This window comes from Carettochelys insculpta, chromosome 3 (assembly GCF_033958435.1).
Source record: "Carettochelys insculpta isolate YL-2023 chromosome 3, ASM3395843v1, whole genome shotgun sequence".
Classification (NCBI taxonomy): Eukaryota; Metazoa; Chordata; order Testudines; family Carettochelyidae; genus Carettochelys; species Carettochelys insculpta.
The window spans coordinates 52,326,418-52,348,877 of NC_134139.1; the positions used below are offsets into that span (position 1 = coordinate 52,326,418).

Consider the following 22,460-nt stretch of genomic DNA (forward strand, 5'->3'; position numbering starts at 1 on the left):
TGCAGGCACTGGGAGTAAGAGGGGTGTGGGTGACAAGGGGATGTTCAGGCAGTGTTAGAGGTAAGACGGGTGTTGGTGCCAGAAGTGTGAGGGTTGTGAATGACAACGGGTGTTCTGGCACTGAGGAGATAAGAGGGATACGAATGACAAGGGGTTGTTCAGGCAGTGTTGAGGTAAAAAGGCGTATGGGTGCCAGGAGTAAGAGGGGTGTAGATAACAAGGAGTGTCAGTGCACTGAGGAGTAAAAGAGGGGTGTGGGTGACAAGAAGGTGTTTAAGCAGTGCTGGGCTCACAGGGGTGTGGGTGACAAGTGGTGTCCACGCTCCAGGGGTGACAAGGGTGTGGGTGACAAGGGATGTTTGAGCAGTGCTGGGCTTAGAGGGGTGTGGGTGACATGGGGTGTCAGGACTCTGGTGCTCAGAGGGGTGTGGGTGACACGGGGTGTCCAGGCTCTGGGACTCAGAGGGGTGTGGGTGACAAGGGGTGTCCAGGCTCTGGGACTCAGAGGGGTGTGGGTGACAAGGGGTGTCCAGGCAGTGCTAGGCTCAGAGGGGTGAGGGTGACAAGGGGTATCCGGGCTCTGGGATTCAGAGGGATGAGGGTGACAAGGGGTGTCCGGGCTCTGGGATTCAGAGGGGTGCGGGTGACAAGGGGTGTGGATGACACGGGGTGTCCAGGCAGTGCTGGGCTCAGACAGGTGAGGATGACAAGGGGTATCCGGGCTCTGAGGGTCAGAGGGGTGTGGGTGACAAGGGGTGTCCAGGCTCTGAGGGTCAGAGGGATGTGGGTGACAAAGGGTGTCCGGGCTCTGAGGGTCAGAGGGGTGAGGGTGACAAGGGGTGTCCAGGCTCTGGGGGGTCAGAGGGGTGTGGGTGACACGGGGTGTCCGGGCAGTGCTGGGCTCAGACAGGTGAGGGTGACAAGGGGTATCCGGGCTCTGAGGGTCAGAGGGGTGTGGGTGACAAGGGGTGTCCAGGCTCTGGGGGGTCAGAGGAGTGTGGGTGACACGGGGTGTCCGGGCAGTGCTGGGCTCAGACAGGTGAGGGTGACAAGGGGTATCCGGGCTCTGAGGGTCAGAGGGGTGTGGGTGACAAGGGGTGTCCAGGCTCTGAGGGGTGTGGGTGACACGGGGTGTCCGGGCAGTGCTGGGCTCAGACAGGTGAGGGTAACAAGGGGTATCCGGGCTCTGAGGGTCAGAGGGGTGTGGGTGACAAGGGGTGTCCGGGCAGTGCTGGGCTCAGAGGGGTGAGGGTGACACCTGGGTGACGCAATTCAGACCCACTGACTTGCCCCGTGGTTTACGCGCCTTTGTGCACCTTGTGCGAGGAGCGACGCCCCTGTGACCTCACCGGGCTGGACTCGCCTCCGTCTTCCGCCCCCCCACCCGTTTCGGGGACCACGACAGCGGCACGCGACGGTCGCCAACCGCCCTCTCGGGAACGCGGCCTCACCCGCCTTGGGAACCCCTCGAGAGGGACTGAAGGGGGCGTGGCCTGTGTTCCAGGGGCGGGGCCGCGTCTCTGGCGGTGACTGACAGGGCAGGGGCGGGGCCTGCGCTCCAGGGGCGGGGCCCTAGGCCTCAGTCCGAGCGGCGGGGGCGCGTCTCTGGCAGTGACTGACAGGGCAGGGGCAGGGCTTGCGGGAGGCGGAGTCAGACGGCCCGAGAGAGCCTAGAGCTAGCCGCGGAGCCCAGCTGAGGGGAGACTCTGGACGCTGACTCGCTTTGTTCGCCGTTTGCCAGGTAACGGCCCCGCGGGAGCGAGACTAGGCTGGAGAGCAGGGGCGGCAGCGGGGCCCGGCTGACTCCCTGAGAGCACTGCGGGCTCCGGGTCCGACAGTCTGGGTGTGGGGCCCCGCTTCCCTCATGCAGCGGCGCTCTCAGTCAGGCACCGCAGGGCCCCGGGCCCCGCAGCGACAACCCTCTGCCTTCCCGCATCCCGGCGGCGCCGTCACCCCGAGCTTCCCGCATCCCCAGACCACCCCGGTACCGGCAATGCAACCCCCGTCCTCGCGGCCGCCCCCGCCAACAACCGCCGCTCGCCGCTGTTGTCCTCCTGTGCCCCCGCTCAGCCCCGCCGCCTGACTGTTCCCGACGCCTGTGTGTCCCCTCCCCGCGGCCCAACAACCACCCCAGCACCACAAAGCGCAGCACAACTTCCTCCCCTACCCCCATCCGGCGCCGCAGCAACCCTCCACCTCAGCACCGCCCCCCCAGCAAGAGTCTCCTTCGCCTGCTCCAGCCATAATAGCTAGTTCCCCCCCGTCCCCGCCCTTCCCGGACGCTGCCCCACAGCACAGGCCATCTCGCACAGAGCCGGGCTGGCGGGGGCGATTTGGAGAGCTGACTTGCGCCACGGGGGTAGTTTCATTTCCTGTTGTGGCTTAACTTGATCACATTTGCACACGCACTCTCCTCCGAGGCACCGATATACAAAGGAACTACCCGATCGGTAGTTATCACCCCTACCCCCGCCTCCATCCCGCGAGAGAAACAGCACCCGGAGGATCAGCCCTTGGACTCGTCATTCCCTGGCCCCAGACTGAAGCGGTGCGGAGAGAACTCTCTCGGGTCAATTATCCCTTTGTTCCTCCAGCTCAGCAGCAACACATTTCCTCTTCTAATACACCTTTCAGTTTTAAACAAGTGGAACAGAACGAGCTCTGTTTGGATCAACACATCCTCGCCATTGTAAATAGTTTCAGCTACAGGTTCCCTCGGTTTAATAATCTCCTTTCCATCCAGCAGCAACCGCCTCTGTTCCTGTCCAGTCCTTCCCTAAGGTAAATATGGGGAATACCGGGGTATCAGTAGCCTGCAAACAGGATAATACTGCTGAGCGTTTGAAAGGTGGTTGGGGAAGAGAGCCACTGCCTATGGGGTGGTTACTGAGAGGGTTGTTCCTGCTGCCTTCTCCTTGGATGTGTGCTACCTGTGCCTCAGGCCCACGGTACTTCTGTGTTTCGTGTCAGCTGTTTCCTCTTATTTGTTGTCAAATTGCCTGTGCTTCTGGTAGAGCCTCATTCTCAAACCAGACATAGGCTGGGTCTTAACTGATTGGTTTTCACCAGCCCACATGACCAGTATCAGCTGCTGGACTGCTCTCTAGCTCTCCCTTCTTCCCCGCCCCCTTTGGTTTTCTTTGTGTACAGTTTCAATAATAGAAGCTGCTCTGTATATTCTGGGTCCTGTGGCTTTGAACGAAGTAGGCAGTAGCGCATGCTCTTGCAGTCATCTGCAGTGGCTGCTCTGTGAGGAGGATTCTAGTGCTGCAGTAGTGATGCTGTTGCTCTAGTCTAGCCAGAGCCCAGCTTGCTGCCAAATATAGCAACAGCCGGAGTGACTAAAAACATTTAGCAGAGCGGAATAGGTACTGTGCCATTTATTTATTTTATTTCTGGACTTCTAGGGTTTGGTTCTCTAAAAGACTTCATTCAGACAGTCCACATTCATGAAACAGTATGTGAAACAGGAATAACAAAAACAGAAACATCATAACTAACTTGTGAAAATTATTGTGGCAAGTGCACCTTTCTTATGTAACATGCTTTATTTTAGAATAATCTTCAAATTATATATATATATCTATCATTGGTTGAAATTCTGAGGTAGTTTACATCTACAGTTTAGGTTTCCTTGAAATTATATTATTTTTAATGACTTATATTGTTAAACTTTATTTGCAAATACAGCTTTCAGAAACAAAGTGGCAGTTTAAATTCTCTCCTGTAAAATACATGGGGGGGCAAGACTTATACAATACCCTCATTCTTTGCAAGCTACGGTGGGACCCTGATAGTAGTACTGACTAAAAACAGTACAGAAATTGTTGTGATTTTTCACTATCAAAACCAATGAAGTGAAAATATTAAAAGGCAAGAAAGTTGAAGAATAAATTACATCTAACTTTTTTTGAGATGAGTTATGTATCAATACCACAATTAAACGAGCAGTCATGTAGCACTTTAAAGACTAACAAAGTGCATTTTGTTAGTCTTTAAAGTGCTACATGACTGCTGGTTTTATTTTGGTGTATTTGTCAGAATACAGACTAAAACGGCTACCTCTCTGTTACTACCACAATTAAGGAAACTTAGTTAAGAAGACAGTCAATAACAACCTTCATGCAGACAGAAAAAATATTTATAGCATCCAGCATGGCGTATCATGAATATTAACACTTCTGTAGCTTCAGTTGATAACTCCTAACTGTTTAACCATTAACTGTTATTTTCTTTGGTAGTAGTAACCTCATGTATTGGCTAACATGGATATATATTTGCTGATTTTTCTCCTCTTCTTTCTTCCCGTGTTTCTTGTCCTTCTACCATGTGACCATCTATAGCTGGCATATGGCATGGAGGAAGTAGTGGAAGGGTGTTACGAATGATATTGAAATAAAGTACTGTCTTGCAAGCAAACCTGTTTCCTGACCTTTCAAACTTAGGTAAAATGTCCTGTGGCTATATCAGGTCTCATACAATCCAAATAAGTCCCCACTCCTGCATATTGCTCAGGCATGGCTAGACCCAGTTGTCTACACAGAGCAATACTGAAGTCAGTACCGCTCTTCATGGATGTAAAATTTGCCTACACGGAGCCATTTCCAAGATAAGGGCCTTGATGATGTGTGGGCTTTGGTTTCTGCTTCTCCTGCCCCTCACCCCTCCAGTTTATAAAAACTGTTGTTTGTTTAAAGTATCTTTTCTGTTATGACTTTCTGAAGCATCATTCCATCTGTCGTGAGATGTTGAATCAGCCTTAAGTAAACCCTATGTCCTTAATTGACAGCTGATGCTTTCAGGTTCTTCGGTGATAGAATGAACTTCTACGTTTGATTATTAGGAGTTTCACTGCAGTTATATTAACCAGTTTTGTCTAACAGATTTGGGGTTTGGATCTCTATTGTTGGACTTGGATTCTCAGAAAATTACTTATTCCAAGCGTTTTAATTCTGGAAAAGGCTTTAACTGAAGCGAAGAGGAATTCCTAAGTAACATCTGTATATAAACACAGAATGTATAATGCCTAACTAGCATGAGAGAACTGCTGTAGTTTTGAGTAATATATGGCATTCTTGTTTCTTTTTCTTAAAGGGTCTATTTTAAAACACTGTATATACTCAGGTAAGTAGAGGTAAGCTATGTCAACTTCAGTTACATCATTCACATAATGCCAGTATCATAATTTTTGTCGGCGTGCTGTGGGAGTGTAGGCCAACCCTCAGACAAAAGCGCAAGAATCCCTGTGCTACTATGTCAGAATAACTGGAGAAATCACCTGTTAGGTCTATCTGGAGTATGGAATTGTACTATTGAAATTTTCATCAATGCAACTGAATGAGTGCAAATTACAATAGTACAGAGCATACATCTTGTTTATCCTATTCCAGGGGTTACACTGAAGTGCATCTGGACACAGAGCTCTCTGCAGATGCTGAAGGGCATTTGGATCATGGCCTCTAAAATTCCTGGCATAGCTTTCTAGAACATGTGCGTAATATCTAAGTGTGGTATCATGTATTATACATGCTTACACTTTTGTTCCACTGCCTGCTTGTTTATTCTAGCCTGCAAAAGGATGCATGCTTCATGAGGAGCAGAATTAATACTCTGCTAGCTGTAGCCAATGACTTGTTTATTAATTATATATTGTACAATGTTATAACTAATCCATGTGTCATAAGGACAGCCATCCTGTGTTAAACCAAAGTCCATCTAGCCCAGTATCCTGTCTTCTGACCAGTGCCTGGTGTTCCACAAGGAATGAACAGATGAGGCAATCTTCAGGTTATCCTTTCCCTGTTACCCATTCTTAGCTTCTTGTGAACAGGCTAGGCATAACCATTCTTGCTCCTCCTGGCTTATACCCATTGGTAGACCTATTGTCCATTAAGGATGTAAAATCAGGTTTAATGAGTTAACTGGTTAAACACTAAGCTTAACTGATTAAGCATTAAATGGGGGATGGGGCAAAGGGCTTAGAAGTTGGGAGCTTCTCTGGTTGTGCTGGAGTGCCCCCACCCATGACGTGCCAAGGCCCAGGATTGCTCCGGCCTGGCCATGGGTGGAGGGCACTCCAACATAGGGAGTGGTGCAGGGGGGTGGCTGCTCCAGCCCGTAACAGTTAACTGGTTAGTGGTTAACATCCCTATTGTCCATGAACTTACCTAGTTCTGTTTTTGGAACCGGTTGTAGTCTTGGCCTTTACAGTGCTTTCTGGCAAGGACTCCCATAAGTTGACTGCGTTGTGTGCAGGGAAAACATACAGGTTGAACCTCTCTAGGCCAGTGCCCTTGGGACCTGACTGGTGCTGAATAAGAGAATCTGCTGGACTGTGGGAGGTCAGTATTGTCTAGCAGCATTACCAAAACTTCCACTACTTACTGAGCTCTTAGAACACATTTAGGGGTAGATTAAAGCTAAATAACAGCACAAAAAACTGAGAACCAGGACTGACGGCTGTAATCAAACTTTCTGGGACCACGGGAAACTTGGCCACACCCATGATAAGTGGTTATCTGACTAACTAAAATCACAATGGATTGTGGATGTTTCCAGGCAAGAGAGTGCTGGACTGAGTGTTTCAACCTGTACTACTGTTTGCTTATTTTAAACCTGCTGCGTATTAGTATCATTTGGTGACCCCTAGTTCTTGTGTTTTGAGAAGGAGAAAAATGACATTTCCTTATCTACTTTCTCCATAGCAGTCATGATTGTATAGCTCTCAATCATACCCCCATTAGTTATTTCTATTTAGCATACAATAAATATTTTGGAAACGAGTTAATTGTAGGATAATAGAAGTCTAAGACTGATCAATGTTTAGAGGGACTCGTACTGAATAGAGGTAAGAGAGACTGAAAAGCAAGAACCTGTAATCTGAGGCCTGCAAGATTTTAGCTTAGCTGTTTTAGGCCTTGAAGGTTAAAATAAATGCTGACATAAGTAAATCAAGAAATAATCTAATGACTTCAAATTATGGGAAAAGAGGCACCAAATGGTAATATTGTAAAAATCTAGCTGGAAGATTAATCATGAATTATAAAAATTCTGTAAAAGCTCATCTTGTTTCCATCATGTGTCTTAATCACAGTATCTGCATCATGTTTCAGTGTTATTAATGAAAATAGAGACCCCCCCCACAGCCTATAGAATTCTGGGACTCTTATGGTTCTAGGGGATAAAGACCTTTTTTTTTTTTTTTTAAATGAGAGTATTGACACTTTTCTGTATGTATGCAGAATGTAGAGATCAACAATGACATTATAAAAAGCATGTGCAGAGAAGGGTAAATTGCACTTTTCATGGGAGAGCTCTAGTAGGACAACCACTGAATTGACAATCAATCTATGAGTGAGCCATCACACTTTTAATGCCATCGAGGAGGATAGGTCTACAATTTTTAATAACAGAGATACATTTAGGAATTGTATATGCAGTGATAACTAACTTTGGCAGTTTTTAAAACTGCTAAAAGGTAGGGGATCTTGTTTTCTGTATGTGTCCTATGCATTCTAGACCTAGAACAAACAGATAACTGAACTTGAAGCTATAACTCAGTGACCTCACTCTAGTGTAACAGTGCTAAAACTAGCATTAAATAAAGTTACATAGAGCTGTCACTCTCAAGTGTTATGTTGGATTATCAGCTCTTCCTGTACCTGGAGGCCTGGAGTGTATTTTGATGAGCATAGACACCTTTGGGTGGCAGTGCTAAGGTAAAAAAAATTGACTTTATTTTCATTCATTGATTTGATAATTCTTGTCTTTCATTGTACTCTGTTGTGTTTTGTGTTATAGCTTAACCATTAGTTTCATTCTCACTTGTATTCTGTTAAGGTACAGCGATGAAATGATCTAGGCTTGGTTCCAGTGTGAGTACATCTTTCGAGCTTCTTTCTGAGTGGCTCAGTGAGTTTCTCCTGTACTGATGGTATGCACCACGTTCCCTTCAAGGGAATGGCATTGAGTGCTGGAGGACCATGAGAAGGTAAAAGAACTTACTTGGTAATATGAAGACAGAAGGTCTGTTCTTGCTGCTTTTCCTTTCATTAGCAATCTTTCAGTTTTCTCTCTCAAATTTCAGGGGTGGTGGGAGGTGGTGCTGAGATGGTATCCAGAGTGATGGAACAATTCTAAAGTGAAGTGAGATTTTATGTTCAGGTGTCTTTTGTCAAAACACATCAACAGTGGGTGGATTTTCAGGTGATTCTCTGTGTGTCCAGAAATCGCTGAATGGTTAGCATGCTTTTTAAAAAGTTAATAAAGTTTATTTTTGCATTCTTTTTCTGTCATTTGTTTGTGTGGATGAAATGGATAGAGCGAACATCAGTAAAGGTATAGTACTAGTGAGTTGGTATGTCTCCAGTAAATGACTAGCTTGATGAATGACAGCTATTTGCCCTGAGTTGACACACCTGCAATTCACTTGTCTATTCCTGATTCTGAATCAGTCTATTCAGAATATTGATGATATTCACTTGAATATTGGTCAACTAGTTTGTTCTGTTAAAATTCGTGAATTTTCTATAAAGACTGCACATCTTGCACACATTTATTAGACAGCAAAGAATAACTGGTGGCTGTATAGCTGCATTAAGGAAAAGCTGGGAGACAACAAATCTATAGCTGTCTCTCAACCTCTTTATTTTGGTCTGTTCTCTTTGAATGTTTCTGGTGCTATCTGTAGCTTCCTCAAGAACGGCATGGAAGTAGCATGATTATTAAGAGCTCCATTGCTGCTTCTAGGGTTATGAATATGAGCAGAGAACTTGAATTACTTTGACAAGTCCATTGTAACTTTGCGCTGTTCTTTCACTGGAATCTAGTTTTTGTAACTGGAGTTCTAAAATTTTCAATGAAGGAATTAGTTTCTGCAGGATGAAAGCCTTAATCTCTCCTGTTCACTGCATCCGATGAAGTGGGTCTCTTCTACAAAAGCTCATCACAGAATAAATCATTTTGTTAGTCTTTGAAGTGCTACATTTCTGCTGCTTTGTTCTGCGCACTGGAGAGGGGCTTCCAGCACCAATTAGATACCTCTTCCATGGAAAGTTAATTGGTCTAACTTTTTTTTTTTTTTAAGCTGTATCTTGGGTGATCCCATTTAGGGATGCTGGATACTAACCTGGAAGTCATAAAGGCAGCTTTTTGCCTCTGCTGTACTGTTTTGAGACACACTCAACTATACAGTAAACCCTCAAAATGCACGATTTCAAGTTGCACTTAACTCACATTAATGCGAGTTAAGTGCAACTCAAAATCCTGCTCCCACTGGCTCAACCCCCCTGACCCTCCCACAGCCCCAGCTTGCAAACCTGGCACACCACTTCCGTCCTGTTTCAACCCCCTGCAAAGCCCAGCTCACCGCCCAAGCACAGTTCCAGCTCAGCTCCACCCTCTGCCCTCCCTGCAGCCATAACCCACCCCAGGCTTAACCCCCCCCCTCCCCGCCCAAGGCCCCAACCACTGCCAGACTTAACCCTCCCCAACTTCCCGCCCCCGCATCCCAGGACTTACCTTTCAAAAGGAGCTCCTGCTGCTTCCCTGGCTGCAGAATATGCATTTGGCCAGGGGAAAAAGCCCCCACCCACCCCCAACTGACGCAAAATTCGAGTTCTGAGAGGATGCATGGGAACACAACCCTTGCATAACTTTAGGGACTATCGTACTCCAAACAAATTCCTCTGCACAACTCGGAATCAGTATGTATGGAAGGGCAGGCAACCTTTGTTGACAGCAAAATACCCCCTCAGTTTGTGTATTTTACAGACAGATTAATGCCAGCTTAGCGCTCTTTTGGGGCGGGGGGGAATTCAGGGAAGACTCTCATGGCCAAATGCAGAATTTTCCTAGCATTTTCCTACTTTTTTAGCAACATAGCTGATCCAAGATTCTCAAGATAAATTCATATTCTTGTGCAAATACAAAATTGGTATCTGCAGAAATGATCTGTCTGTCCACATCTACAAATGGAGATTACTCGGATATCCGCAAATTTGCGGGTTTCTAAGTACAAAATTTTATATTTGCAAAAGTGATTGGCAGATAGTCATAGATTATCAGTGTCTTACAAATGAACTTTTTAATGCCTTCTTATTTTGCACTTTGTGTACTACTCTATTACTCAAATGGCGGGGGGGGATCCAAAATGGAAAAGAGAAGCGGCCCCAAAGTAAGAAGCACATATACGCGTGCACACACACGTACCCACCACTCGCCTTTTTGTGTGATGTCTAAAGTTGTTTTTATTTGATGAGCCTCATTTATGCCTGCTGGAACTGAGTATGTTGCTGTTTGCAGTTGGCTTTCAAAGCTGGCATTTGTTTATCTGGTATGCAGGTGATTCTTTGCAATAGAGAATATCTAAAAGAACTGGTCACAACAGTATGTAGTGCCAATTAGAGATGAGATTTTTTTTTCTGTGAGTCTTCCTTCAAGGTTGGAAATTTATTGGCACCTACTTAGACTAGAATTCTGCACAGGCAGGTTGTTGTATTTAGACGTAAGTTAATGGTTGCCTTGCATTTCAATAAGTTCATGTTGCAAGTCTTCAGGTACACCAAGTACTTCTGCATAGAATGGTGTTTGTGGGGGGAGAGACGGTGGCAGGGGGGAGGAAGATGATTAATTCCAGTTCTTTTGCTCTTGGGTCATGAAATCAGTCCTAAAATTTTGGAAGTAAGTGTGTGCTCCCTGGCATACTCTACTGTTGATGCAAGTTTTTGTCCCTGGAGGGTTGAGAAGTCCACCATATTGCCCTTTTCCAGTTGCATTTGCCACAACTTTTTAATTTGGCTTTGAATGATTTGACATTTGAGCACAGGGAAGTAAGAAGTTGATGATTAGGCCCTTGCGATTTGACCTTGAGCTCTGACCCATAATGTCAACCACAAATGCAAGATCACACAGCCACTTGGGATGGCTCAGCTCAACTGCAGGTTTTGATTTCATCTCCACGAGAGAAGTTTCATTTCATTCCTCAATTATTCAACCACATCAGCATATTCCCTCAGTTCAGCCGTCACACTTCGCAATAATAAATTAAATCACCATGCTTTGCTTCAAGGTCTTTCAATAGCTTTTTAAAACCGGTAGCTGTTAATGCTTTACTATTGCAAAAAGTTAATGCTTAATATGCTACTGACATTGTGGTTCAATCACATGGACTGTGCGCACAAATTCTCTTGAATGATGCAGTGACATGCAGTCAACTTACTTGGAACCAGACCAAGGCAATCCATATCTTGTCTGACTAAAGCAACTAATCTATTCTGGGATTCATGGCTGGAGCACCATTGGTAGTACACTCATCCCTCATTTAATGAGTACTTTACTAACAAGTACTTGCTTAAACGAGGAACATATATATGTACCTTTTATTAATTAAATGAGCGAACTTCCCCCGCTTATATAAGCAGGGTCCTGGTGGGGGGGGAGACCAGCCTTACACCCCCCCCCCGCACCCCTCAACAGCCCCGGTCTTAGACACTCCTCCTTCTCTGGCAGCATCTTCACCAGGGCTGCTAGTCTGGGTGGCTCCCCCAGCAATTAACTCAAGTGTTAAGGTTTCAGTACTTAGGCATAAGGTAATTGCTCTTCCTAGTGATAGAGAGAGCTGCCCTCTCCAGCAGCTATTGCTGTTTATAGGTATCTGCCTGAGGCAGCAGTGTTAAGAAACTGCAAATGGTTTCTTTAACAGCCACATGCAGCTGTGAACTGCCCAGCTGGCAACCTTTAACAAATCTGATGGGACCCATATGTTGGGAATCCCTGCTCTATGTACAGACATACACTACATCCTATTTCTGGTGCCAAACTATTCAAATACATCAAAAAGTACCTTAACTCAACTGGTTTATGTCAAGTTAGAAGCACTTGGAATGAACTGGAGACACTTACATGTATTTTAATGGGAATTTAGTGTCGTTCTTAAGAGTTTTCACCTAGGAGCAGAAATTTGGGAACCAATTGTGCTCATATAGTGAGGGATGAGTGTAATACTTATTCAAATAACTGAAGCCCACACACTGCCAATATGTCAGAAATGCCTTCACCTCTGATGTCATGCACTGATACTAAAAGCAAGTCATCTCGAACCCCAAACTGGTATGATTCCATACAGGAAAATAGCCAGCTGGGCTGTACTTCTGTCTGTTCTTTCAACAACAGCCATAGTAGGATTCAACCTGCTGCAGAATCTTTCAGAGACATTTCAATATCCTGAGCCATATTCTTAATTCTATGTGACATTGTCCTGTGAGACAAGCTCACAATCTCAAGTAACCAAGTTTCTCTGGTGCCAGTAAAACTGACATTGCAACACTGCACTCCTTACAAAGGCTCCTTTTGAATGAGGCCATGTGTTTTTTTTTTTTTTGGGTTTTTTTTTCACTCACTACATAACTTGCTTGCATATCACTGTCCATCTCCTTTCATGTTTTTGTGAAAATAGTTTGTTCAGATTGTTTAAATTCTTTAATTTTGTCTGTGTGCAGCTGTCCTTGATACAGTTCACATTTGATGAGCTTTGTATTAGTGTGTTTCTAAGTTTGATCCCCCCCACAGACTAATTGCTTCACCACAAATCAGGAAAATAGCTTGCATTTGTCTCCACAAAAAAGTAATTTGTCCATTTTTTTTCATTACAAACAGTATTTTTTTTCTTTCAGAAGGCCCTTTTAAATTTAAAAAGGGTTTTAACACTTTACCTTCAGCATCCACCTGCATTGTCAACACATCTGCAATGAGGATAGCCAACATGTACTTAAAAATGCTATTAGAAAAATAACTGTTTTGACCACCCCTGCCAGAGAAGAGGTTCAAGGGACTTGCTTGGTGTGGCTGCCCATTCCAGCCACCTCACCTGTGCATGCAGGATGTGGGGCTGGACAGCCTCTGAACTTCTTCCTCCCTGCCCCTTGTGGGCCAGATTAAATAGCGCTGCAGGTTTTTTTGAAAAATAAAATGAAAATAATTTAATCATTTAAAAAATTCCTCTGGTATGGAGCTGAAGATAAGGGATTCGGTATGCAGGATAGGCCAGGGAGAGAGAGGACTACTGCAGCTACATGGGGCCAGGTGACAAGTGCTGCCACCTCTTTATATGTATGTAATATTTTTATCTGTCTCTAAAAATATAAAAAGAATACGTAAAGAACTGGGTGGAAAGTAAGCTTCAGGGCAGTTAAACTAGGCCCACATTTACTTGTTAAATGTATAAGTTTTTTATCGTTTAGTAATACAGTCCGGAGCCCAAATAAGTGTTCCAGATCTTCATCTTTGCAACAAGGCTGCAATTTGCAATGGGGAAGATATGTATGGATCTTTAAAATGTTAGTCAAATTTTTAGTAAGGATTACACTAATTGCAGGTCATAAATTTTAGGGAACCTTTGGTTATCTAATCTGACCTCTCGCATAACTGGCCACAGAAGCTCTCCCAGTAATTGGTGCATGATAGCCAGCATTTTGTCTGAACTGTAGAAGTTAAAAGATTCAGCAAAATAAGGCTCAGAAGTTATTTTGCTAAATCTTTTAACTTTGAGGTTATATACACTTAAATGTAGTGAACAAGGTTTTTGAGAAACATAATTCAAACAAGTTTAATACATAAAACCTGGGTTAAAATACTTCTGTTCAATACCAGACTGCTTATTACCAAACAAACCACGTTACCATACAAAGTGGCAATGCAAAGCCGCAAGAAATCATTGCCTTCTACTTGAAAAGTATATTTTAGGTGAGAATGGAAGTCTCTTTTTGTGGTAATTGGTGTGTGTAATGCCTGTGAAGCAAATGATTCAGTTTGAGACAGATCCTCTAGAAACAAACCTGGAGTGGATGAATATTTTAAGATTCACTGGGTGAGACCACATACAGTATCCAAGTTGAGTATCCTGTCTCTGATTGTCCGATATCTGATGTTCAGAATTAAACCAAACATCCTACCTCACACATACATTGCACCAAACTCGTGTGAGGCAGTAGGTGGGGAGGAAAAGGAAGGTAGTTTTTTTCTGATTCCTCTTGGTAACTGGTTCTTGACTTGACATGTAAGGAGAGCTGTATGTTAACTGAGCTTGTATAAATAAAAGGGGTTTAGTTGTAAAGCTTCTTTTGAAGAGAAAAATGGAAATGAGATATATGATTCAGTAACAGTCCACTTCTAAAACACATTTCTGTTTGGTACAGTGCTATTCATCTGCTTCTGCTGTTGTTAATGGCTAATCTTCAGTTTCTTGGCGCCTTCAACACAAATAACTTTCTCTGGCTCCTTTTTGCAGGTTGCAAGAATTGCTTAGCTGCTTCACTGATGGTGCCTAGAAATACCCAGAGTAGAGAGAGAAATATCTTATGCTATCAATTCTTTTTAAATGGAAACTGTTGTATATACAAGCTGTCTCCTTGTAAAGCCTCTGGATGGTGGGGTGTTATATGAAATAGCATCTGAACCTTAACTATGTTGTTATGTATGTGAAGTAGTCTTGCCAAGTTCTGCAACAGACTGCTACATTGCATCCCAATATGCTTTACTAGAGGAACTAAAGCATCTGGGAACATTTTTTGGCATTGTGTATAATAGTGAATCATTACTATGTAGTTGTATGTGACAAGCTTCGGGCATGATATTAAAGTGACTCAGAAAAATTAATCTGTAACCATCCTGCTGATTCACAGTATTACCTCTGTGGTAATACTAAGTGACTTATCCAATTGTTGACTAAGATGGATGGGTTTTATTTGAATGACATTTCAAGGTTTTAATAGACTAAATGCTTAAATAGGGAGGGACCAGAGAGTTTTAAATATAAGAACCATTATCATCATGGCCTGAGGCTGTGGTTTGCAGATGTGAGTTGCTGCAGGATCACTTCTGATGTCCACTTGTACTTCTGTTCCCTACTGGTTCAGTCTTGCTGTGCTCATCTTCTGCCCTACCCTACTAACATATGGCAACAAAAGAAAAAGCCCACAGGCAATTATATGTAGAGGGGCTATGCAGAATAACTTTAGCAGAAGATTGCTGCTATGGAAATGCCTATTAAAATTGTTGGCAGGCCACATCATGACTCTTGTAACTTTCGATTACAGTGAGGCCCTTCTGTAATCAGATTGAGGCTTCTTTGTATAAGGTGTTGCATAAACACCCAGTGAAAGGACAGTCCCTTCCCTGTAATAGTTTCTCTTACTTTGTCTAAGGCAGACCTGTTTACCAGCTCCTTGATTTAAACATATTTTAAACATGCCAGGTTTAACCACACTTTAGTCATACTCCTAGAATATCTCTAACTCTTAATACACACCTTATTCATGCATCACAAAATGATTATTAATAATCAGTGAGCTATTAGTATTGAAATGATACCCTACAAGGCATATTTTGTGCAAAGGTTATTCTAGTAGTTTGTAAGGTAGGAATACGAGGGTTCTTACGGTCACAGTAGTTATCCCGTTGGTTTGGTGTGGAATTGATCATATGCTCCCATATTTTGATCTGACTTGGTTAGAGGCTGTTCAGTTTGAAAGGACAGTAATTGCAGCAATATTGGATATAGGATTCCTAAAAGCAAAACACGTTTATTGTAAAATTGAGTTTAGAGCTCCATCCAACTCATACTGAAGACCATGGAGGTTTTGATAACTTCAGTGGAAGTTGAATTGGGCCCTTACATGTACTATCCAGAGTACTCTGCCATATAATATTGGCTGATCTGGATTGAGAGTCTGGAAACAAATTTAAAGATCTATATAAATGCACTGATCCCATTTTCAGAAGCAGTTTTGAAACTTGCATGTGACAGACGTAAGCAAATGTTGAAACAAACAGGGCTCATTCTTCGCACTACAAGCACATTTATTGAAGAGGTTCTGAAACAGTGGTGTCTGAAGCACTGGTAGGCTGCATAGTCCTGTCACATAGTGCTAGTTCTTCTGATGCTAAACTGTATTAAAATACAGTTAAAATACATTGCTTCCCTAATATTTAATGTTCTATATAAATGCTGTAGATGGTTCTATAGTATTTGTGGACTGACCACTTTCTCCACCACTCTTAATGCCAATCTTTTACTGAATGGGAGGTGAGGAGGTGTCTGAGACACTTAAATTATCTTTCATTCAATGAAACCAGTTTAAGAACCCATGACATTTTCTTTCCAGTTTAGTTAGCTAACCAGACACGTGATTTTATTATTTTTAACTTAGTAAACATGTATGGTTAGATAGTCATGATACTTTTCATATTTAATGCTAACTTTCCTATCGATTGTTTATTTTTAAGGAAGAAAGGGTATTTGTTTTAAAAACATAACATTGTTGATCAAAATACAACAAAACAGTGTCAATAACAAATCGCTATACGTGTGCAGTGGAGAGATTTTTTCAATAAACAGATTCATCATGAGCTTCCAAAAAGTTCAGTGAGAAAGTAACTTCAGTATTATAAGTATCTTGGCTTGCTATTATTTATTTATATTATCATAGTACCTAGAAACTCTAGTCATGAAACAGGACCGCATTGTGCCATACAAACAGAATTAAAAAACAGTCCCTGCCACTAGTATGAAATGAGAAACAACAAATGGATACAGACAGACCTATGGGGTTGTAGAGAAATAATGGTACAATATTAGTCAGCATGATAGTGGTCTATGTATGAGGTCAATACCCTTTGATACACTATTTACATTATGGTATAATATATTGAAGGTATATGTACCAGACAAGAAAATTAAAGTCAAATATATGCCTTATGTAGAGTTGAAGTACTGATAATTTCTCTAAATTAAAACACAAACCTTTGTGTGATTTTTTTTTTTTTTCCACTCCATCCCTCTTCTCCCAGTATAGATCATTGTACTGCTCAGTGATTAGATTGAAAACCTCTAAGTTCCAATATCATATTATTGGAGTATCTTACAAGTTTAACATTTTTCCAATTATTTTGAGATCTGAAATGGTGCAGCCATATAACATTTCCATACTAAATGAATAAGATACACATTCAGTTCAATAAAGTTGATGTTATTTTGAAGCTAATGATATTTGTAGTTCTGATGAGCTTGAGAGACTTAAACCATTGTAGACCTGCTGTTGAGAGTTGAGCAAAGTGTGTGTGTGTGTGTGTGTGTGTGCGTGTGCGCGTGCGTGTGCTCCCATGTTCACGAATCACACTTGCCTTTTTATTTCCTGACTAGATGTGTGAAATCATGTTTGCATACAGGGAAAGCAGTTCTTCAGATAATTGGAGCCAGTTTGTGAAGGACTTGGGATATCCAGATCAAGGCCTTGAATTTGATTTTTCCCTCCCTATCCCACCTCGCCCACCAGCATGCGTAGCAAAAGTAGAGAGCTGAGTTTGACATGTTGTCCACTACTGTTGCTGAGTAGCTGCTGTGTGTTCAGCTGACTGAATCTGTTAAAGCTCCTTTTATAGGTATGATAAATTAAAATAATCAGGAGATGAATTTAAAGGAGCCAAATCAGTCTAGTAGACAAGTGTGCAGGTTAGTCATAAATAGACAACACTTTCAGCAATTTGGTTATCTGAAATATCAAGGAGTTCAGAAGGACCCCAAGACTAAAAATTGTCTTAATGATTGGAGGGGTGGTTCCTTTGCTGGAGGAGGATGATATAGGTGTGGCAAAACCTGTCAAATGTCTGTCTCTCTCTTCCAGCATGGCCTTAGTCTTGCCTGACTTCAAACAATTGTACAGACAATTCAATTGAATTGGCCATTTATAAAGTCTGATCAAATTCAATGCTTTTCCATAATGGGAGTATCAAATACCTGTACTCGCATGATGGCGTAGCTGTGACAAACGCAAGCGTTAGTGTAGTAACTGTGGTCATCTTTGTAAAAACTCTTATTTTACTATAATCTGAAGGAAATGAGACTTAAAAAAATCTTGGTTTAAAATTTAAGAATTAAGGATTCAACTTGAACACACACAAGCAAGGAAAATAAGAGCTTAAATTGCTCTTGGCTTCTGTGCTCTGACACCCCCCAATTCAAATATGTGGTGGTATAAGCTGCACAATGTTGATCTAAGCCAAAGAGAGAGATTCAGTTAAACGAGGCCTGCCACTTGGAAATTTTAGAGCTGTGATCTGCCAGCTATGTATTTACTGAATTCTTCATAATGCATTCCTGAAAACTTTGATACTCTGATGGACAAAGCAAAAAATATTAGGAGAGAGCTTCCTGATTTTGGTTAGGTACTTAGTTGCTATTTCCATCAGGGTTATGGAATGAAGGATGAATACCAACTGTCAAGTCAACACTTGATAGATCACTAGCAGATTTACCTGGTGTTGCTTGCTGGAGAGGAGTGGGGAAGGGAGACACAGAACAGATATGGGATGTTTCCCAGTCCTGGCCTGAGCTTTGGGATGGGATAGGTTGGGCCATGCCATACTTCCTGGTCCCCTTCCCCTGAGACTGGGGGTAAGACAGGGGCAGGATGCATTCCCCAGGCTGAGCTGTGGGGCTGGGAACAGACCAGGATTCCTGGCCCCAGGGTTTGTCCGGCGCTGGCAGGGCCTCCCTGTCTGAAACTGTGACCAAGGGCTAGGAGGAAGGGTGGGCTTGGGGAATGGAGTCATTTCCACTGTCCAGTTGCTGATGGAGTTGAGAATCCCATCTCCAGTTGCCAGAAGCATCGAGAACCCTGTCCCGAGGCCCTCACCAGTCACTCCACAGTATCACTGTTGCCAGAGCAAGTTGTATGCAGTGGTGAATCTTCTCTCTCCTTACCTTTCCAAGTTCTGGAAGACCTTTACATTCCAGGCACTTCACATTTTCCTGGTGCATCCAAACCTTGATCTTGCTTTAAATTAGGATAAGAGAAAGCAGCACACTAAATCATTTGGTCCTAGCTCTTATGTTTAGGAGGAGTTCTTGAACAAGTGGACTCACAGAAACAGTCACAGATGGATCCACTCTAAAACAGATAATATAGAGTTTATATAGTCATCAGCTGAACTGCCTTGTGATATGTTTGGGTCATACATCTGAGGAAGTCTTATGTGAATTTGGTCTATAGCTGTAATATGTCTGTTTGCTTTCAGGCTGAGTGTCTAAATTTAAGAACCAGTAAAGATGGGCAGAATTTTCCTGGACCATATTGGTGGAACTCGCCTGTTTTCCTGTGCAAACTGTGATACAATCCTTACCAACCGCTCTGAGCTCATATCAACTCGCTTTACAGGAGCCACAGGGAGGGCCTTCCTTTTTAATAAGGTTGGTAAGAAATTAGCCTCCGAGAGCAAACCTTTGCTTTTGCAAATCAAGTCTGTGTGAGGGACTAAGAATCTGTCGTCATGCTGACTGTTTAAACTTTCTTGTTTGCGTTGTCCTCCCAGATACATGCAAGACGTGTCTTCAGTTAATCGTGCATGGTTTCTGAGACCACTGCTGAAGTGTTGCTGACTTCTGTCATTAGTCCTTGTATGCAGTTCTTTCCTTACACACATGCAGTAATGGAAGGACAGAAGTAAATCGGACTTCTTACTAGTCCTCAAAGTAGTAGACATTTGGATTCAAACTCTGTAAGAAATCCTGAGTTTTGGCCAAGGCTTTGATTGTTGATCTCTGCAACCCCAGCCTCTGAATATAAGATTCCTTAAATGGAATCTCCCTTTAAATTGTCATATACCTTGTTTACTTTGCAGCAAATTTACACCAGTTCCTCATGTTCAGTGACGTAATCAAGTTAAAGTTGGGTTTTATTTCAATTCTTAGTTTAAGGAAGGGAAGGAGTGCTTTTGTACCAGCCCCAAAAGGCATGCTATTGTCAGCCTACTCTGTTTATCTTAAGAAGTGGGATTTTTACAAATGCCAAAGGGATTTAAGAGCACAAGTCCCATTGCTTTTAAACCTCATCTTAAATGTTTTTTGGGGAAAAAAATTTTAACTCTTAATATTCCAGTGAATAAACTGACTGATCCATTCCTATGATAATTCCCTTGCTAACAATATTTTGGCATGAAGAAATGACATCAAAAGATTGCTAAGACATCACCTAATGAGTAGCTTTATGTAATTTTTATGCTTTAATTGGGCAAACCAAATAACGTTTTGCACTTTCAAGGTTTGTAGCATGATCTTACTGTGCTTGACAAATTGTATAGGCTCACAACACCATTGTGAGGAAGATATTTGAAAGCTCTGCACACTCAGGCAGCAGAACTTTAATAGTTGCACCATGTTACATTTCAGCCCCTAATATGCACAGTGCATAGGTCCTTCACTAAGATATTTTGTACTTTTCAAGGATGTGCCTTGGATTTCCTGGTAAGTAGAAAATGGCTTTGACTCTTGCCTCCTGTAGGCTTAACCCTTCTCATCTCTCCCTTTGTATTTTTATTAGGTGGTAAATCTGCAATACAGCGAAGTTCAAGATCGGGTCATGCTCACTGGTCGCCACATGGTTCGAGATGTGAGCTGCAAGAACTGCAACAGCAAACTGGGTTGGATCTATGAATTTGCCACTGAAGACAGCCAGCGCTACAAGGAAGGCCGTGTTATCCTGGAAAGAGCCTTGGTCCGAGAGAGTGAGGGATTTGAGGAGCATGTTCCGTCCGATAATTCCTGAAGAGATTTCAGCCTCTTTGGTGGTTCTCTTCAGTGAAACTCAAAAAAATTAAAAAAAAAAATAAAAAAATCAACAAATCTACTTACACACTGTCACCTTAGCATCAGAGTTGGATTCATTGAACTATGGACTGGGAAAGATTGTGAGAGAATTTCAGATGGAAACTTCCTTTCTTTATTCCTTTTATTTTTACTTTTCTCTCAACAGCTGTTTGTAGAGAATGTTGTCCAGATGCTGTAATTTTTTCTCTTTTGTGTAAACATCTCTTAGATCTGAGATTGTATCTGCAGCTAATAGTGGGCTGAAAGGAAAATTATTCAGTTATATCTTTTGTTAGAGAGAAATCATTGGGTTTTAGTATTTCTAAACTCTGAGACATCAGCAGAAAATTTTATGTCCTAAAGGTGTGTTTTAATTTACTTTCCAATTTTTGGCCTAAGTTTTTAAACTTCTTTTTACCCAGTCCTTTCACCAGATATACTAGCTTAAGAAAAGAGATCTGAATTGTGATGAGTGCAAAAGGTTCAGTGTTGGTATGGCTTGTGCTGGCCGTTGTGCCATATTCTTGTTGAGGTTGATCGGTAGTACGGAGCCCATTCTTTCTTGTCATTCTTGACCCAAAGATGTCAACAGTCCTCATTTATTTGTAAAGTCCCTTTCACCATATAACTGTTGATTGGAAGCTATTTTTGAAATAGGGCAAAACTGCTTGGCTTTTTTTCTTTTAACTAATGTAACTTTATAAGTATAGGAGTAATCTAATAATTATCTGTTTAGTCTTGTGTTGCTGTAAAAATCAGAAGCTGTTTGTAATGATGGGGTTTTCTTAGTAGCTACTGATGCAGTAGTGAATGTTTTGGTTTTTTAATTTTTCATCTCTTATGAACATCAAGTAGACAAATCTACTGTAACTCTTAATTCTTGTTCAAATGGCTTTTTTTAACCTGAGATTTTGTGTTTAAAACACAGCTACTAAGGCGGAGGAAGAGAATGCTAGCATGTGCATTCATGCGTACAGCATACAGTCTGCAACTTTTAAACTGCTTGTTTTCAAATGCTGCTTCTGGTATTGAATCTCTTACTTGTCTCAAAATTTTGTTGCATCTTTCTGTTGTGATGTTATACCTTCTGTCTTTCTGACCATCAGAACAGGCTTGCCTTGTTGTAAGTGACTTGATTCCTGCTTCCTTCCTGTAGAAGTCAACTATTGTAAGAAATCAAAATCTTTCTTACCTCTTAGCAAAAATGTTCTTCATTACCCTTTCTTAAGGATACCAAACATTGTGACTTAGGGCTATGCTGACAACTTGCTGAGAGCCCAGTGGCTGCTCCTAATCTGAATGTTATGTACTGTTCCCTATCAGAAATAAATATGCATAGATATAGCTTCTGCGTGAATTTAAGATTTTTTCAATAAACAGCAACTGATACTTTTAACTCCACTCACAAGCATTGTACAATACAAGACATCCACAGGCCCTATCTCTCTAGCTGAAATAGCAGACAGGGAAGATAGGAGGTAATATTTCGGAGGGGTCCTTTGGCCATTGGGTTGTGCTTTGGCCACTCTGTCTTAAATCTGTCATCTATTTAAAAGTATCTTTACTATAGAACTATGTCACTTAGAGGGAACACGATGTAGATTCACATACCAGAGCTATTTTGAATCAAGGTACATAAACAGTAGTATTACTTTTGCCTCAAGTGAGTCAGCTCTTCATCACCATTGGAGTACTCTGCAGTACTTTGTGTCTTTTTGGTGTTATAGAACAATAAAATGTTTTTTGTCCTGAATTGTGTTCCACCAGTCTGCTTTTTACCATTGATTATTTCCAAATTCAGTGCTTGATAGGGTCACTTGGT

The 22,460-nt window shown here is 42.5% G+C and overlaps 1 protein-coding gene across 10 annotated transcripts; it reads left to right on the plus strand.

Moving 5' to 3' along the window:
* Window positions 1-1,628: 1,628 nt before the first annotated feature.
* Window positions 1,629-22,391, plus strand: YPEL5 (yippee like 5). 10 transcript variants are annotated; one of them, XM_074989831.1, is made up of 6 exons: window positions 1,658-1,741; window positions 2,747-2,781; window positions 5,391-5,490; window positions 7,840-7,990; window positions 19,072-19,243; window positions 20,373-22,391. In XM_074989831.1, exons 5-6 carry the CDS (start codon window positions 19,103-19,105, stop codon window positions 20,595-20,597), a joined length of 366 nt encoding a protein of 121 aa, XP_074845932.1. In that variant the 5' UTR covers window positions 1,658-1,741; window positions 2,747-2,781; window positions 5,391-5,490; window positions 7,840-7,990; window positions 19,072-19,102; the 3' UTR covers window positions 20,598-22,391. The 10 variants fall into 10 exon arrangements, with proteins under 10 accessions (XP_074845936.1, XP_074845940.1, XP_074845939.1 ...); XM_074989832.1 differs by having other exon boundaries at window positions 1,697-1,741; window positions 2,744-2,781; XM_074989833.1 differs by lacking the exon at window positions 1,658-1,741 and adding an exon at window positions 5,095-5,124.
* Window positions 22,392-22,460: the final 69 nt, after the last annotated feature.